This window comes from Castor canadensis, chromosome 6 (genome assembly GCF_047511655.1).
Source record: "Castor canadensis chromosome 6, mCasCan1.hap1v2, whole genome shotgun sequence".
NCBI classification, from domain to species: Eukaryota; Metazoa; Chordata; class Mammalia; order Rodentia; family Castoridae; genus Castor; species Castor canadensis.
Genome location: NC_133391.1, coordinates 3273943 through 3292379, shown reverse-complemented (window position 1 = coordinate 3292379; position 18437 = coordinate 3273943). Strand labels below are relative to the sequence as shown.

General features: G+C 48.4%; 1 protein-coding gene across 1 annotated transcript; it reads left to right on the top strand.

Annotated features, from left to right (window-relative positions):
• The first annotated feature begins 5148 nt into the window (after positions 1 to 5148).
• On the top strand, positions 5149 to 11463 carry LOC141423976 (RB-associated KRAB zinc finger protein-like). The gene is made up of 3 exons (XM_074075496.1): positions 5149 to 5320; positions 5572 to 5667; positions 6522 to 11463. Exons 1-3 carry the CDS (start codon positions 5164 to 5166, stop codon positions 6887 to 6889), a joined length of 621 nt encoding a protein of 206 aa, XP_073931597.1. The 5' UTR covers positions 5149 to 5163; the 3' UTR covers positions 6890 to 11463.
• The last annotated feature ends 6974 nt before the right edge of the window (positions 11464 to 18437 follow it).

Here is an 18437-nt window from a genome sequence, read left to right as displayed (position 1 = left end):
CCGATAGTGGACACCACAAAAACACCAGTATCTGAATCTGAATAAAGCTGGCACACACAAGAGTGGCGAGAAACACAGCAAAAATGGCAGGAGCACCCCATAGGATGAAGGCGACCACCAAGAAGGCTCAGCTCAGATCCCTAGGCTAGGAGGAGCTGGTGTTGTGTTTAGGCCATGTCTCATCTTAACCGTGAGTTTAAACTCCCATTTGCAGCCTTCATATTGGCACAAGAGGGCCTCCTTCCCTCTTCTCCTCTACCTCTTAGGGCATGTCCTCTCCTGTGACTGACATCTCCCTTGTTCCCTTGTTCCATAACACAAATTGTGACTACCCTTCACCACATAAGACAAAACCCACAGAGAGACACCATCTGCCATTATAATAAGATTAAAACGACATGTGAATGACCCAAACATAACTCTTGGTCACTCCAAATGGCTTAAGCCTGGTAGTGTGTTTTGGCGGCCTTTGCATTTTTTTTATAACTAGACAGGGTGGAACATGCAACTTACATAGAGCTGACCACCTTGTCCTCCAGATCGTTGTGTTGCTGGACATGAACCAAACACTCCCTCGCCCCTCTGCTGGCATTCACTGCTGTCTGAAGACTTTAACATTTCTAGTTAGTGAGGAATTCTTTCAGCTCCTCTATGTCAGAAAATGTCCTCATATTTCCTTTGCTTTAATGGGATTCTTGCTAGAGTGTCCCCAACACTTTAAATGTATTCCTCCCCCTCTTCTCAGTTGCAGTGTTTCTGAAAGAAATCTGATCTCACCTGACTTTGTTCCTCTGTATATAAATATGTCCCCCACACTGTTTGCATAGCTGTTTTAAAACTTTTCTCACCAGTTTGGAAGTTTTAGTGTGATTTGTCATAGTGTCCCCTTCTTCATGTTTCTGTGCTTGGGGATTGTTGAACTTTTTGGTTCTTGGGTTTGTGGTTTTCATCAACTTTGGGGGAATTCTCCCCTTCATTGCTTCTCCAATGCCCCAGCTTTCTTTGCTGGTTGAAATTGTCCACAAGTTCCCCCAATGCTCTTCAGTTTAATTTTCCTGTCGGTTTCATTGTATACGGCCTCGATAGCTCTGTCTTCGAGTTTTCATGTTTTGTTTTGTTTATCCCTGAAATGCCTTTGATCTTGTCCAGTGTAATTTTCACCTCAGATTTTATACTTTTCACCAGTAACAGTTCTGTTTGGGTCTCTACTCAAGTTTTTGAACATGTGAAATACAATTATAAACTGTTCTGGTGTTCTCTACTAGTTATAACATCTCAGCCATTTCTGAGCTAGTCTTTATTCACTGGTTTCTTCCTCATAGCTTATATTTTTCCTGCCTATTTCTCCCACTCTCACCTCCTTCTCCTAAGCTCTGCCCCTTCTCCCCTGTTCCACAGTCTGGAGAGGTCCTTGTTTCCACCTCTGATGGGTCACCGTCCTTCACTGCATAGGGACCAGTGTCTTGAGAACCATTGCTTCTGTGTGTGGGAGGGTTGCAGGAGGAGGGTAAATCCAGTCCATTAGTTCATCACCACTAAAAGCACATGTCTTAATGTTTGAGTCATAGTTAGAAAGCCTTACCCCACATGGAGGTTACAGAGAAATCCACCTGGTTCCTTCTTTTCTTGTAAGGTTTCATTTTGACATTTAGATCACTGACCCAGTTGGAGTTGGAGTTTATTCTTCTATGGTGTGAGGTATGGATGCAGTTTGATCCATGTCCAAGTGGTTAGCATTTGCTTTAACAAATTTGTATTAATCAGTCTTGTGTGACTGCAATGAAACGCCAGAGGCAGCTCACTTGTAAAGAAAAAAGGTTGCTTATCTCACCAGTTTGAAGGTTCATGGGTGTGATGAGGCTACAGCTCCATTTTGGGCTGTGTCACATCACAGTTGAGCTATGTGTTTAGGAGCTCACATTACCAAATAGGAAAGTCAGAGTCTGGTGTCCCTCAGTCCCTTCTGAGGGCACAGCCTCTGAGCTAAGGACCTCTCATTAGGTCCCACCTCCCCAAAGTTCTACCACCCCCTAACAGTGCCACCTGGGGATCAAGCGTTTAATCACAGTGCACTCTTGGGGGACACTTAGGCCACACCCAAACCATAGCACAAATGATTGGGACATTCCTGTTATCACCTAATCAGAAAAGTCTTTCTAGATTCACTTTTCTTTTTCTGCTCTTTCGGGTTTTTTTGTTGTTTGTTTGTTTTCATTGGTTTGGTGGGGGAAGTTGGGGTGTTTTTGTTTTGGTTTTGGTGCTGGATTTTGAATCTAGGGCTTTGTGCATGTTAAGCATGTGCTCTGCCCCTGAGCTACACTTCCAGCCCTACCAAGCTGTTTTAATCATAGAGGCCATGTTTAAAACCTAGTACTGTTAGGCCCCTTTCATAGCTTGTTTTCCATTTACAATTTTCCTGGCTGTTCTCCATTCCTCCCTTCCCAGTATGGACTTCTGTGTCATCTGGAACAAATTCTGGACCTTGTGTCTTTGCAGGAGTAAGCTTGTTGTTTTTGTTAGGATCATATTTCCATAAAGTAACTTAGGGTAACTGACACCTTTATGTTATTAAGTTGACCTGTCCAAGAGTAAGGAATATTCCATTTGTTCCTCTCTGCCTGCATACCTTTCAGGAGTAAAGATATCCTAGTAGAAACACCCTGTGTGCATTTGGGTTGCATCTTCTTACTCTATGAGAGCAGGGCTGTTGATTTGCGTGTTACCTGCACTGTGACATGACAGTTGTTTTATGGATTTGGTCTCATCGTCAGTTCTCTGAGTTTTAATGTCATCTGCAAATGAGAGTCATTTCTCCTTGGTTTCATTCCTTTAGCTGTTTCCTCCCGTTGGAGGAAATGAGTGTTTTACCTCGCTCCTGATTTTAGTGAGAGTGTGCGTCTTTTCTCCACTGAGGAAAATCCCGACTTCAGTATTCATTTCCATTTCTTATTTTCTGAGAAAGTTCCTGAGTTACTATTCTGTGTCCCCTTTGTTAAACAAGATTCTTATGTGAGGATTTTTTTTTTTTAAACAATCCAGTCTCTAAGTTCTAAGCATTCTTTGCCCAATGCTCTTGTTTTAATTATTTAAAAATATGGGTCAGGAGACATAATTTGAGTTCTGCTTCCTGTATGAATTTGGTTCCACTGGTGTTGATCACTCATATTGATGCTGCTCTTTCATTCATGCTCTTTTCCTCAGTTCGCCAGTGAGTCTTGCTTTTCTTTTGCCGTTTGTAGCGAAGAGCAGCCAGTGTGAATGTGCTCCAGTGATTACCCCAACTGATGCCTGGTTCATTTCTGGAGACCATGGCTGCGGAGTATGAGAGCTGTCTGGGAGGCCACCTTGTTAGATGGCCATCACTTCATTTTCCTAGAAGAGGAAAAGCAGCAGCCAAGTCAATCTGTTCAAATTGCTTTCCGTTAACAAGGGTTTTCTACATTTGCTGTATGGGAAGATCCACGTACAGTGTGGCTAGGGATAAATAAATACTCTGGTTTGCTGAGACAGCCCTGGACTGCACCTGCATTCCTGGTGTCCCACCCAGAGGTTTCTCTTTGGACAGTGCATACATGGTCGCCCTGATAATGGACTCTATGACATCTGGCTGCCAGAGGTTTCTCTTGCAGACTCAGCACTTGTCCTGCTGCTCTGTAAACTGACCCCAGGTACCAAGCAAACTGCTCGGGTCCTGTGGCTCATTTTCCTGTCATCAATCTCTGTTCCTACTGGAGCCCCAGCCTGTTAATTGGCCTCAAGTCTTCAAGGGCTCTACTGGAGACTGCCCACTTTGCTACAGGCAGCCTGGATACAGTGTGTGTCCCAAGGCTCTGATTTCTTGGGTCTCCTTCTTGTCTCTGTACATCAAGGATATGCATGAGACACTGCTGGTGGAAGAACTTCTGTGTTCCGGTACTCTTAGTAGAATGGAACTAATTTTTTTTGTTGAGTTGGACTTATTTTCAAGGCGGGAAAATAATTGTGTATGTTTGATTTACTCTCTTGAGTTAGAATTAATTGTTATTACTGTTATTGTCAGAAGCTGACTTTGGGAATGTGCCTTCTTGGCATCTTTTGACCTGTTCTTCTTCGCTAAACACTTAAATATTGATGCTACTTCACTGGTACTTTTTATACCTCATCATCACCTTTCTTCCTTAATCCTGTAGAATACACAGTTCACCTTTCAGGACTTTAAATTAATTGGATCTGTGAAGTCTAATTGGAACATAGAGTTGAAGTAGTTTGGGTTGTGTTTGTTAATCTTCTTCGTATATCACGCTAATAACAACTTCAGGTGTTCATTCAAACTATATATTGCTGCAAGAATAAAATGTTTGAGATATGATGCTTGAGCTGGGCTGGGGGGGTGGCTCAAGTGGAAGAGCACCTGCCTCCAAGCACAAAGCACCGATGTCTTCAACCCCCAGTACCCCCTCAAAAAGAAGATGTTGCCAGGTGCCAGTTGCTCACACCTGTAATCCTAGCTACTCAGGAGGCAGAGATCAGAAGGATTGTGGTTTGAAACCAGCCTGGGCAAGTAGTTCATGAGACCCTATCTCAAAAAACCTTATCACAGAAAAAATAGGTTTGTTGGAGTGCTCAGTGTGTAGGCCCTGAATTCAAATCCCAATACCACAAAAAATAAATAAATAAAGATGTTAAGCTGAAACTCTAAGTAAAAAAAAAAAAAAAACTTAGCAATGCGGTTAACCAGAGGTAACTGGCTATGCAAATAAAAGAGGCAAAAAGGATCTGAGAGCTGAAACTGGGTGAGAGCACCAGGATAGTGATGAGAAGGAAAGAGACAAAGCCTTAGTCGAGTGCTGAGGACCATGAAGGGATCTGAAAGGGGAGGGAATGGCCAGCAAAGAAGACCCAAGAAAGTGACAAGGAGTAAAACACATGTATTTGTTTATATGTGTCTCCTCGTTAGGCTGTCACTGTCTTGAGAATGGGAGTGGGGTTTTACTTGTATCCCCAAAACTCACATAGTCTAGTTGCAAAATGGGAACTCAGTTGTGTTTTGATTTTAATTTTTGTTTCTTACATATTGAAAACCTCAAAGGTAGTCAAGCTCCAATATCGTTTGTTAAGTTGTTCAGTGTTCACAGTTAACTGTACCAGTGAACTTGAGAAAATCTTGTCTCCAGTGCCTTTTTCATGTCACTCAACTCTGTGCTGCTGTTGCAGGAACCGGTGTCCTTCAAGGGCGTGGCTGTGGACTTCACCCAGGAGGAGTGGCAGCAGCTGGACGCTGACGAGAAGACCACGTACAGGGACGTGATGCTGGAGAACTACAGCAACCTCGTCTCCGTGGGTGAGGCCGCTTGCTATCTAAACACTTGAAATTTAGACTCTTCTTGAGTTTGAGGAAACAAATGGTAAGCTCTTTTTAGTTCCTTTTGGGCAGAGGTCAAGTTTTGTATTTTTACCTCTCCATTGGAAGGTTCTGATTTTGATAAGTAAAAAATGGGGTCTTTATTGTATAGCATGGGTGGCAGCATCTTCTGCAGTCGATTTCTGAAGTCAGCCAGCTAGTCCAAGTACCTCTGCATTTCTTGTTAACAGGGTACGATGTTACCAAACCAAATGTGATCGTTAGGTTGGAGCAGGGAGAAGAGCCATGGATGATAGAAGGTGACTTGTCCTCTCACAGTTGTCCAGGTGAGTGAGTAGAATGTCAAATTTTAGAAAATGGTCATCCCAGTTGTAGGGCAGCTTTAGGAACTTGATGCTTAAGGCTTTACACCAGATGCAACATAGGAGTATGGAAACTCTTGTTTGTCTTCAGAAAAAGTATTGTGATAGGGACGTGACCAGTTGGGGAAATTGTAGTCATCACATTGAAAGGAAATTTATAATTAAACATAATGAGCATTGACTTTGTATCATAAACTCTTCTAAGCCCTGGTTGTGAGGTCTCTCTAAATGGTAGGAAATTTACAGCAGTGTAGAGAGACAAAGATGTGGGAAGAATCTAGGGTGGTCATCTTGGTATGCAGTGATGTCTTGCCATTTAATATAAATTTTGATGCATTTCTCCCAGACGTAGTCCATACTTAATATTAAGTTACCTTTGCACATGTGCCCAGTAATTATTCTCCCACTGACCCTTTTCCTCCAAATCATCCCACTTCTTCCTGGATCAGCACCCTTTCAATGACTTTACACTCTGCTCATAATTTCTTGGGTTTTTTTTCACCTTTCCTACCAAAGATTGACTATTTGTAAAGTAACAAAGGTGCTTATGTTCAGTGTGGATTTACTCACTTTTTCCACTACTACTGAGTTCCTGCCCACCCTCCTCCTTCCACACATCTCCCCACCCATGTATGTGTGCATGTGTGCAAAAAAAAAATCAAAGGAAAGCAAGCCCTATACACTCATAATTAGTTTTATTTGTGGACAGTGGTCCTAAGTGAGAATCAGTCCCACAAATGAAATATGTAGATACCACTCCCATTCGGTAGCTTGTGTGTTCAAATTGACAAGGTTTATTTAATTGTGCTTCTTTTCAGGAGAAGTCTGCAAAGCTGGTGACCTAGTAGAGGACATTGAAGGCAAGCATTTGAGGCAAGCTGTCGACATCAACAACCAAGACCTGCTGGAAGACAGAGGGTGTGCATTTGAAAAAATGTGCAATGTAGAATCTCTCCTTGTTTCACCAAGCATGATAGCTCACAGTTGTGTCTCCTGTGGAAAGAATTTAGAATCTATTTCAGAATTAATTAGTAGTGATGGAAGCTATGCAACAAAGAGATTTGGAGAGTGCATTGAATGTGGAAAAACATACGGAGAGACACCCTATGAGTTTAATCAAAATAGGGATGTCTGTTCTCAAAGTGAGGAAAGTGTTCTCCGGGAAAGAGCATCTGGGATTTCATAAGAAAAGAAATCTGTCGGAAGGCTAAGAGGGATGAAGAGGAGTCAGTGGCATGGAGTGGTCAGGCAAGGGGGTTTCAGGATTTCCTAAGCAGACATCAAATCGCCCTGGGCACACTGCAAGGACACAGAGGTACCTTTACTCAGCCCGAGGACATTAGGATGCTTGCTCTGCAGACTGCTAGGGCAGGTGGGTGCAGTCTCCCCCCATATCCTCAGCTCTGGTACATAACACTGGATCTGGAAAGAAAAAGGCTCCCTGAACCAGTGCTGCTCCCCATGGAGACCTCTCCCCATGTCCAGCTTCCGCTTTTTTCTACTCCCCACACCCCTCCTTTCCACACCCCTTCCCTTCTCTCTCTAATCCAGCCCCATGTACCCAAGATCCCCACCTGCTGCCGTTCCTCTGGGGAAACTGAGTCTTTCAGCCCATGGACCTGGATCAACTCAACTACCAATTTGTGGAACAGGGGCCCAACCCATACCTGTTAGCATACACGAAGGAAATCGTGTCTGGTTTGCACCTGGTTGTCCTCCTCCATGACATTGGCCGGGGAGCTGGGGAGATAAATCAGGGCAGTTGTCAGAGGAACAGCCAGGGAGCAGCTGCACCCGGGGACAGGGATGGTGCAGCAGAAAAGCCCCGGGGATCTTCATAGAGAAGGCTGGGTGGTAGAGAGGCCCGGGGGTATCAGAACATGTGAGCAGAGAGGGTCACAGAGTGCAGGCCCTGGACTCAGCGCCCAGTCCATCCATGAGAACTGTGTGGACTGGGGTCATCCAGCAGAGCCTGTCGGCAGAACGCCATGCCAGGATAGGGTGCCATGTCAGGAACAGACTCGGGGCAGCAACCTTTCCAAGCTCAGCTGAGTGCTGCCTAGGACAGGCTGGGGTCCTCACCCTGGGCTGACAGTCGGAAGGCCACCTGGAGGTGAGGGGTGGGAACTAGTTTACTGAGAAACTGAAATGGGGCTCGTTTTCCTTGGCATGGGGCTGAAGCCTCTCCTGTAGGAATTCAGACATTGTCAGAGGGATACTGCCTTTCTGTCCCAGAGTTGGCGACGGGACGGTGATGGAAGGAGTCCTTGCCAGCACCTGCCGGAGGAAGGCTCTCCTAAAACTAAAATTTGCTTGGCACCCCCCAGCTCTACAAAGTAAGAAGTCGTGAAAGCTTTTGGACCTTGGATAATATCACAGCGCTGGCCCCTAGGGTGACGACGCCATCGGTCTCCACAACACGGTCTGTGTTAGAGCTCTTTGGCCAACCGCACCCAGACTCACAGGTGACACCATGAGTGTTAAAACTCCAGGGCCTTGTATGTGCAGCCCCTCCCCGCTGATGCTGACTCAGTTACAGCTGTCAGTCCTAAGGGGTGGTGACCTGCTGTGACAGCTCGAGGGCCTAGGTCTTTGGAACCACCAGATTTGACAGCAACCTGTGACACAGCTGTGGGGCCTACGGGGTCAGGACCACTGGTGCTTGAAAACAGTTGTTAGGACCAATGTCCTAAACCTCGGACCTTGCTAATGGGTGCGTCACAGCTCTCTGCCTTAGGATGTTGGGGTTCTCAGGTGTTTGACACTGGCTAGAGGTACAACTGTCTGGTGGGCAGTTCCGAGGAGCCTTGTCAGAGGCACAGCCAGGGAGCATCTGTGCCTGGGGACAGCAGAGAAGCGTGGGGTTGGGGTTTCTCACAGAGCAAGGCCAGGTCGGAGGACAGAGGGCCAGGCGGAGCAGACCCTGTGAGCAGAGTTTCACAGTGGTCAGGCCCTCGGCTCAGTGCTGGCAGGACTCCATGGCAGGACAGGGTGACATGACTCACAGGATATCTTCAGCAAGCATCTTTGGGGGGCAGCTTTTCCAGGCCAGTGTGGGTGCTGCCCAGAAGTGGGCGGGCGTCCTCACCCAGGACACTCAGCAGGCCACCTGGGGGAACAGGTGGTTTTAGTTTGTTGAGAAACTGCAGTGAGGCTCCTTTTGTTTTGGCTGTGGCTCAAGCCTCTCCTCTAGACTTCCAGCATGCTTAGAGGGCTGGCTGTGAAATGTCACAGGATCGGGGACAGGGCAATGATGGCAGCTGTCCCCCTCAGCGTCCCTGCCTGAAACCCTGTGATGAAGGCTTTCCTTCAACCGAGCCTGCTGACCCGACGCTGCGAGGGGGCTTCCCTGTCACCCCCACCTTAGTGCTCACTTCTCTGGAACCTGTGGACACACAGCTGCCCCGTCAGTGGCAAGTAGATGGAATGGTTCCGTTGTCACAGTGTGAGCTGTGACCTCCCAGGGTCCACGTCTGGGACAACCCACCTTCCCCACCCAAGTCTCTCATCTGCACAGCAATACCGCCTCAGCTCCTGCTCCAGGACGGCCGAACTCAGCGTTCAGCCTTTAAAGTCCTGAGAGACATGGCACACTGACCAGCTGGGCTGGCACCGTCTCTATTCAGGAGGTAGCTAGTGGGCACCTATGGAATATGAGGCATGGGGCAGGCAGCGGGCTCAGGGTGAATCCTCGGGAGGGAAGTGGTCAGTGCCCTTGATTCACATAAGGAAATTGAGGCAAAGGAGACATGACAGAAGGGTCTCCCCACCCCCACACCTCCTATTTCTCTCATCCTGCTGCAGAGGCAGGACCCCATGACGCCTGCTTGGGAAATTTGCAGGTGCACAGAAGGGGGTCTTCATGTCTATGGGTCTGTGTGGGACCCCCTCCCACTTACCTTCCTATGACTGTCGGTGGAAATGCACGCTGATTCCATTCCCTGGTGGGGGCTGGAGATCCAGAAGTCCTGGGCAGAGGCAGCCACAGAACAGAAACCGCACTCAAGTCCTCAGACATGCAGGCCGAGTTGCACCCTGGGAAGGCAGAGAGATGCACACAGCCCACCCAGAGCAGGAGCTGGGTTTCCCGCTTGCCCGTGTCTCTGAGTTGAACGTGGAAGTGGCTCCACCACGGTTAGGGCCATGAGGCAGGTGGGCAGGCTGCTTGTCCATGAATGAGTTTTACTTGGGGCCCTTACAGAGCAGTGGGGACCGGCACATGCTGGCCTGCCTAGGCCACCACCCACTGGTTATGTGTCCGTATACTTACAGGCAGCAAGGAGGAATCTGTGCAGGGGGGCACTTGTTTTAGAAACTGTGCCCCACTTCCCAGGAGGAAACTAACAGTGGCAGTAGGCTTTCTGCCATCAGATGAAGAACTGGTGTCTTACTCTCACTTCAGCTCGGGCGGTGCCTCTGGTCAGTCATGTTGACAGCTCTCGCACCGAGACGGCGGTGCTCACATGTAATCCAGAAGACCCCTTCTCCCACACTTGGGCGAGCAACTGTGAGGCCCTTGGTCTGTCCCTCGCAATGAAAACGAAAGCTCCCTTGCTAGAGGGTGAGAGGTTCCGGGGCAGTTGTTACATTTTGTGTCTTTTTGGCAGCTTCTCACATCCTTTGAAAAGTAAATGTAGCTGTGGGTACAGGTGGTGTAGCTAAGGTGGAGCAATTTCCTAGAACGGGCAAAGGGCCCACCTGAGAAAATGTGTGACCCAGCAGCACACAGTAAGTCAGTCAGTGTGAAGGTCTGGGGTGCTGTGGTAGTGAAACTCCAGCTTCATTCCCAAGTTTGACAAGTTCTTGTCAAGAGAAGAGGAAAGTCAAATCCCCCCAAGCTCATCCTTACTTAGCCAGTCAGGGGGCATGAACTCATCCGTGAGCAGCCCCATCCATTGTGACCTTGGAACACCCAGCTCTGGAACCCACCCTGAGCTTGGTGTGGGCTGGGAGAGGCAGGCAATGAGGCCATCAGGCCAACCTGCATAGGAATGGAACGTCCTGACGCTGTTTGCCTTTCCATCAGGACATCACCGCCTGTCCGCTGAGGTCCTAAATGACAAGTCTCGTGGGAGACCTTTCGGCAGCCATGTTTGCAGCTGCGGCCCTGGGGCACGCTGCCAGGCGCCACTCGCTGAACTTACATGGCACTTCACGCCAGACATCTGTGTGCTGGGTGACGGGAGGAGCTCACGCCCTCCGGCCCTGGCGTCCACCACCTGTACTCAGCCTCCTTCCTGGGCTCCCTGGACGAGTCCCTGCTTGGATCTTGAGTTGGCCGAGATGTTGAAAGGCCATCGGTTTTCTCAGTCAGAGTCATCTGAAAGGTGTAGCAGAAAGAAAGCTGATCGGCACCCACAGTTCTACAAAGGAACAGCTCTCTGTCTCTGCATTGAATCAGTTCTGTTTTGGTCATTTGTAAAAAGGGCTGAAGATGGATGCCAGCCAGACATTCAACTGCTGCGGGGAGGCTCCATCTTTTTCCAGGTCTCACAACATTCAGACTTGCCTTCCTTGAAGTCCACTCCACCCACCTCCCCACCAACTGGGATTACAAATCTGTGCCACACGTTTCACATTGTAATTTTGAATTGTAAGAACTTGTCACCTTTCTACTTATTTGAATTAGCAAATGTGTTCATGGAGATGGGTTGAAAAATGAAGGTACAGATTTAAAAATCTATTTACTAGGAACAGAAGACTTTTAAAAATCTTCTGTCTACTGGGAACAGACTGAATAAAGGCAGAAAATTCACCAAATACTTAGGTACAGTAACCGTCTTTTAGGTACAGTAACCATCTTTGTGATAACCACGTGACCGACCGTTCAAAGTGTAAACACACAGATCCTAACAGCTACGGAGGGTGCTGCTCGTCTGTGAGCTGGCCTACTTGTAGTAGCCCTGTGAGTAACGAGGGTGGACCATCTTCCTGCAAAGATTTTTGTACCTGTGGAAGTTACTTCTGTGGGCCAGGCGCTAAGGCATGCCTGTAGTCTCAGGTACTGGGGAGCGGGATCAAGGGAGGTACAGAGTTCAAGTTCAGCCAGGACAAATTTAGCAAGACCCCATCTCAAGCAAGAACCCAGGCATGGTGTTTCACCTGTTGTCTCACTGTGATGAAAGGCACAGCTAGTCCAACAGCAGCCCAAGGAAATCCTGGACCCACTACCTGCAGAATAGCTTAAGCACAAAAGGGCCGTGGGTGTGGCTCCAGTGGCAGAGCGACAACCGAGCAAGGACCAGCCAGGCCTTTAGTTCAAACCCCAGTGTGACAAAAAGAAAAGCAAGGACTGTGGTATTTGTGAAAATAATTTTTGTTCAAGGCTTTGCAGAAGGGTTCTTTGCAAATCATACACTCCTCCTTTTTTCTCGTGTCGGGGTGGGACCAGGGCCTCCCACAAACTCGGCTAGTGCCGAACCACCACACCTGAGGCTGTTGCCTGTTTTCGTGCAGTTACTCTTAGCATATTCACAGAGTTGTGTAACCATCAGCACAGCCTCCGTTTAGAACATCTCACCCATCCTGCACACGAAGGATTTCACACACCCCAACGCCGGGATCTACTCTGTGCTCTCGAGAGGCAGGGAGACGTGTGCAATGGACTCTCGGTGACTTTGACATGAATACACAGGACCTTCTTCACGACTACAGTCACCCCGCTGTGCGACACCTCTCCGACCTGACCCCTCCTGTGGGAAAACTCTGTCCCCTTTGGTCCACAGATTCCCTCCCCTCCCTGCCACCCTCTCCACCCCAGCCTCAGGTAACCTCTGTCCTACTGCCTAGACTCCACAGAATGGGACCCAGCAGGACTTTGTGCGGTGACAGACGACTGAGTACAGTGACTCCCTCAGCCCACAGCGTGCAGGTATACCTCACCTTTGCATTGCACCCCACAAATGTATACACCTGGGGTTTTCAATGCAAACTGACATTACTAACGGCAGACAGAATAAAATGCAGGAGCCCTGCTCACCCGCCACACTTACTTGACCCTTGGCCCGTCTCTCCAAAAGCATGAAGTTGACTTTTTCTCTTGCTGACCAGCACACAACAACAACAGAGGCCCCTGACGAATTTGGCAAGGCCACGGGCAGCTCTCCTCCACTTCTTCCTGAAGGTCGTGGTCCCTCCATGGTCATCATCTCCCTGAGTGGGCCTGATCGTGCCACTCTGGGGTTGCCCACTGGTGATGGGACTTTCTGCGCCCAGGGTGGGGGGGCGGGGGGGCAGCCCACTGGACACGCTGCCTCGCTCTCCCTTCTGACCATCGCTGGTATCATGCCGGGCATCCTGAATGCCGCAGTGGGAGGCTCTGATGTTTCTGGCCTTCGTGGGTCCCCTGCAGGTGGCTACAGCAGGCCACGAGGCTGGTCTGCGGCCCTTCTGCCTATCGCCACCTTTTTGGTGTTCCGGGGCTACCGATTTGATGACGGAGTGAAGGGCAGTTGCACTGAGTCGCCTCTGGAAGGAGTTGACAGGGTCTGTCAGGGGCAGGCAAGGAGGATCGTCACAGTCCTTGACCTCTTCCTCTTGTCTGCTGGAACTGTCCCCCTGTGGTGTCTGATGCTGGAGGAGGAGGAAGGTAGCCATAATATGATTGTAGGACTTTTTCATTAGAGAGTCCCTGATCTCCTGGGAATGATACCCCAGTCCACGCATCGTTCCCAAGACGTTGCGATAGGATTGGGTGGGGGGTATCTCCTGCCTCTGTTCTTGGTCTGCCTTTAACCAGGGGTGCTGGATGATATCAGCCACAGTGGGCCTCCCTCTGGGGTTGGCAGTCAGGATGTAGTGGGTCAGTTGTTGCACCTCTGCAGACAGGCATGCTGGAAACTGGAACGTCAGATGCCTGATCTGCTGCTCCAGCTCACAGGTGGTGTCTTCGCTAAAGGGGAGCGAGCCCGTCAGGATGTAATATAAAGTCATTCCTAGACTCCACACGTCCACGGGAGGCCCCTCGTAGGCCTTCCCATCAAAAAGTTCAGGCGCCCAGAAAACATCGGTGCCACAAAACATGAGCAATTTTTCCCCGGCTTGGACAATGGCACTGAGGCCAAAGTCACTGAGTTTCACTGAGCCACTGCCATCCACCAAGATGTTCTCTGGCTTGAGGTCGTGATGCACAATGCCCTTGCTGTGACAGTAGCTCAGTGCACAGGTGATCTGATAGAACAATTTGCGAGCCTCCCCCTCCTCCACCTGGCCTTTCTCCAAGACGTAGTCATGGAGGTCTCCCCCAGAGGCAAACTCCATCACCATATACACCGATTTTTTTGATTCGATCACATGAAATAAACGCACAATGTTTGGGTGCTCTATAGACTTCATTATAGCCACCTCCGAGGATATGGAGGTGAAGCTCTGCTCCCCTTTGGAAACAATTTTGATGGCCACCTGGGCTCCTGTAACTCTGTGCTGGGCCAGTTTTACCTCACCAAACCCGCCTTGGCCAAGGGTGTGCAGAATTGTGTAATGCTTGGTGACGATGTTCTCACCAAAAAAGCTGTTCTTCACCTTCCGCTGCATCGCGTGTCCTTCTCGTCACCAGAACTCTTCAGTGGAAACACCAAACAACACCGCATATGAATTAAAAGTGGCTCACTGGGGACGTGTATCACTAGAAACACCTCCCTCAAAAGCCAGAGATCCCTGAACAAAGAACCCAAGAGGTGCTACAAGGTCCTAGGAAAATAAGAACAAATTAAACCCAAAAGCCAAAGGAAAGGATAATGAAGACCAGAGCTGAAATAAAGGAAAGGCAAACTATCCCACCACAGAGAAGTCAATGGTCCCGAGAGCTGAGCTCTGCAAGGATAAACAAATTGACAAATGCTTAGCAAAACTCTGCAGAGAAAGAGAAAACACAGTTAACGACATGATTCACGGGAAAGGTGAGATGACAAGAGAAACCACTGGAGTCAAGACGACCATTAGGGAACATGGTGAAAGCTTAGATTCAGGTCAATTGGAAAATCTTGAAGAAATGGATGTTTTGAGACACACAGGAAAGGACCTACCAAAATGAACCCAACGTTATCCAAAACACCTGCACAATTCAAAAATGAGTGAATGACTTTGAAAGAGTAACACAAACCCCCTACAAAGAAAAGCCCAGGACACCAAATGGATACGCTGCTCAATTCTACCAGTTTGAAAGGAAAGCTAACACGGATCCCAGCCTTTTCCACGAAAAGCAAAGGGATGGGACACATCAGCGCTCCTTACAGAAAGGCAGGACTGTTACCCTGATTTCAAAACCAGACAGCGATAAAAGCACAAAAAGAAAGATGTGGGCAAGTTTCTGTGGCAGACAGAGATGCAGAAACCCTCAACGATGCGGAGAGGAAGGAAAGAAATAAGAGGGAGACAATAAAGAGCAAAGACAGCAAATTACCCGTGTGTGCACCTACCATGATCCAATGCAGAAGAGGCGAAGACTCCACCAGAAAACACGTCAAGTTCAGAAGCGCTTGCGGCCAAGCAGCGGCACACAAAGTCACCAGGAGAGTGAGTAGCCTTTGCGTACGTCAGCAAGAAACCTGGTGCAAAAGAAGTGAGCAGGACAATCCCATTCACAAGCGCCTCAAGAAACACCTAGGATACACTTCGGGAAGGCAGGGGAGGAGCTCTGTCCTGACGAGTACAGAGCATGGAGGAGAGAAATGGGAGAAGACACTAGAAGATGCAAAGACCTCCTGTGTCCACGGACTGACAGACGCTGTTGGCAAAGTGCCATCTTCCCCAAACTGGGATGCAGATTCAATGCAGCCTGCATCAGATCCAATGTCATTCTTCATGGAAGTAGGAACATCTACGCTAAAATTCAAATGAAAGATCCCAAATTACCAAACAATTGTCAGCAAAAAGAGCAATGCCGGACGTACCACAATACCTGACTTTCAACTACACTACAGAGCCATCACGACAAAAGCAGCATGGTACTGACACAAAAGCAGACAGAGACCTGGGAGAGAGAAGAGAAGACCCAGAAGGACGTCCACGAAGCGACGGCCACGAGATTCTTGACAGAGGAGCCGAAGACGTACTTTGGAAGAAAGATGGCCCTTCACACATGGTGCTGGCAAAACTCGACATCCACACTGGGGCCGCAAGCAGGTCCCCATCTCACACCCTGTGCAGAAAGAACTCAAAATGGACCAGAGACCTTAGTTAAGACAGAAACTTGGGAACAGCTGGAGGAAAACGTGGGTCGAAGCTTTGCCATGAATTTCCGAATAGGCATCCAGTGGCAGAGCCCCAGGCGAAGGGGTAAGCACCCAGTACTTACTTGACTGCAGCAGTCCAGGAAATTAGAGTGGGAACTGACTGACAAGTGGAATTCTCCAGCTATGGCACACAGAGGAAACAAACTACAGAATGAACACAGAGCCTAGAGAACGGGAGAAAATCTTGGCCTTCTACTCATCCAAGGGAATTAATATCTAGAATCCTTAAAGACCCCAAAACCGAGACAACAAAAGAGCAAATAACCCAATCAATATAAGAGCAAATCACGAGGGTCATGGTGTGTCACAGCTGTAATCCCAGCTAGTCGGGAGAGGGCATGAGGTGGACCATGGTTAGAGGCCAGCAGGGGTAAACACTGTCTCTATCTCACTGAAACGCTAGGCATTGTTGCATGTGCCTGTAGTTCCAGCTACATTGGAGGCAGATGGAGGATCACAGACTGACACTAGCCTGCCCAAAACAGCAAGACCCTCTCTGAAAAATGACTAAAAGCAGAAAGGGCCGGCGGCACACCTCAACTCTAGAGCGCCTGCCTTGGAAGCACAGGTACTGAGTTCAAACCTCAGCACCAAAATCAAGAAAAGGGCCAAATGCAGGGGACAAATTCTTCTCAATGAAGATGTCCGCATGGCCGTAAGCGCCTAGAAAGAGGTCCACGATCTTTAGCCATCAGGGAGACGCAGCTCAAAGCTGCACTGTGACTCCCTGGTGGCCCAGTGACCATGACTACCAGGAAGAAATCCAAAACCAACACACGCTGGCAAGGAAGCCCACGGCTTCCCAGCTGCAGGAAAGTAAATTAGTGCAGCCCCTGCGGAAATTGGATGGGGCTGAAATAATTAAGAATGGAGCCTTCCATGAATTCCGATATGCCACCTCTCAGTGGATACCAGAAGAATCAAAGTCACCTTAGGACAAAGACCCTGCATACCCAGGCTGATCACTGCACGCTCACAATTGCCAAACTATGGAGTCAGCCTAGGTGCCCATCAGTGGATGGATGGCTCAGAAGCTGTCACCTGCAACCACAGTGGAGGTTTACTCAGCTATACAGAAGAACAAAATGATGTCTACACTTGAAGGATAGACCTGGACATGAGGTTTAGTGAAACAAGCAAGTCCCCCAAAGACAAACGTTGCCTGTTTTATTCCTGTGGAGTCTAGGTGGACAACGCAGGACAAGAAGGTACAATGGGAATTTTAATGAGTTGGGGATGGGACAGGGTAATAGTGGGTGAACTTGATTCAAGTGCATTCTAAGCATGTAGGGAAACAGAATATGAAATACCTTATCCAGCACACATAAAATATGTGAAATAACAATGAAAAATAGGAAAATGAAAGGAAATAAAAGTATGAATGACTAAGAAAAATCAAGTGTGAGAAAAAGAAAAAATGGGGAGACATAAAGAAAAAATGAAAAAGCGAGCAAGAATAAACACAAACGACATATAAATAAACAAGAATAAACTCAAAACACCAAACCCTAAACCCCTTACCGGACGACGTGAAGTAACTAGCGGCTCACGGTGCGCAGTAGGTCACAAACTGTCAGGATGGAGTCTCTCACAACGCTCGAGTCCAGCAGGTCACACCCAACGAGCTCCCTGCAGTAAAAGGACAAAAGCCAGCCCACTCGGGCCCTTAAATACATGCTGCTCTATGACATCACAAAGGCCCTGTGAGGAGCAGTACGGAGTGGGCCAATCATGGCAGGCTGTCACCCACAATGGTTTGCCTCAAGGAACTTTTCAAATTTATAACAATCATTGCGTGGAGAGTTTGAGCCCTCCCCTGTGACGTGGCACCTTGTTTTGTGTCCTCTCAGGATGGGTGGGTGGGAGGGTTGAACCCAGCCCCTCAAGCTCCTCTCTAAAGGCACACACACTGTCCATGTGTCAGGAGCCTCAAGCCTAATCTCTTCCCAAGGCTCTGCCTCTGAACACTTGCATTGGGGTTCAAAAGAATCTGCTAACATTTATGATGCATATTAAACTTTCTGTTATAGCCATGTGGATCTAATTTCATATTTTCCTCCACTTTCTATTCATAGAACAGTTTGGGGGCTGTTGTCCCCTGGCAGGACACACTTTGTAACCAGGGGCAGTAGCCATGTACCTGCACTCTAGGTGGCAGCTTGTGCTGCAGAGGCACCAAAAGAGAGAGGGGACACTGGTCAGTGCAGCCCTGAGATCAAACAGTCTGAGCACAGGTCCAGAATCAACTCCACCCGAGCTTCTTGTCCTCCCGAGTCATGGCTCGTGTGTCAGTGGTGAGGCTGGCGGCGATGATCTGGTAAGGTGAAAGCTGGCGTCTCTCTAAGATCATGGGCTGATGATTAGGCTAAGCTCACGTCCTCTGTGGGCACAGCAATCCCCTCACTGGAGGCAAGATGACCCCATAAACCGTGTCCCGCAGGTCAGGGAAAACATGACAGGCAGGAAGTAGACACAAAAGACTGGTGGCGAACCCCTCATTGT

Excerpts from the sequence above, each read along its gene's own strand:
- LOC141423976 (XM_074075496.1), top strand. The coding sequence starts at position 5,164 with ATGTCACTCAACTCTGTGCTGCTGTTGCAGGAACCGGTGTCCTTCAAG. Across the intron at positions 5,321-5,571 it reads CAGCAACCTCGTCTCCGTGG|GGTACGATGTTACCAAACCA; the intron begins GTGAGGCCGCTT and ends TCTTGTTAACAG. Across the intron at positions 5,668-6,521 it reads GTCCTCTCACAGTTGTCCAG|GAGAAGTCTGCAAAGCTGGT; the intron begins GTGAGTGAGTAG and ends GCTTCTTTTCAG.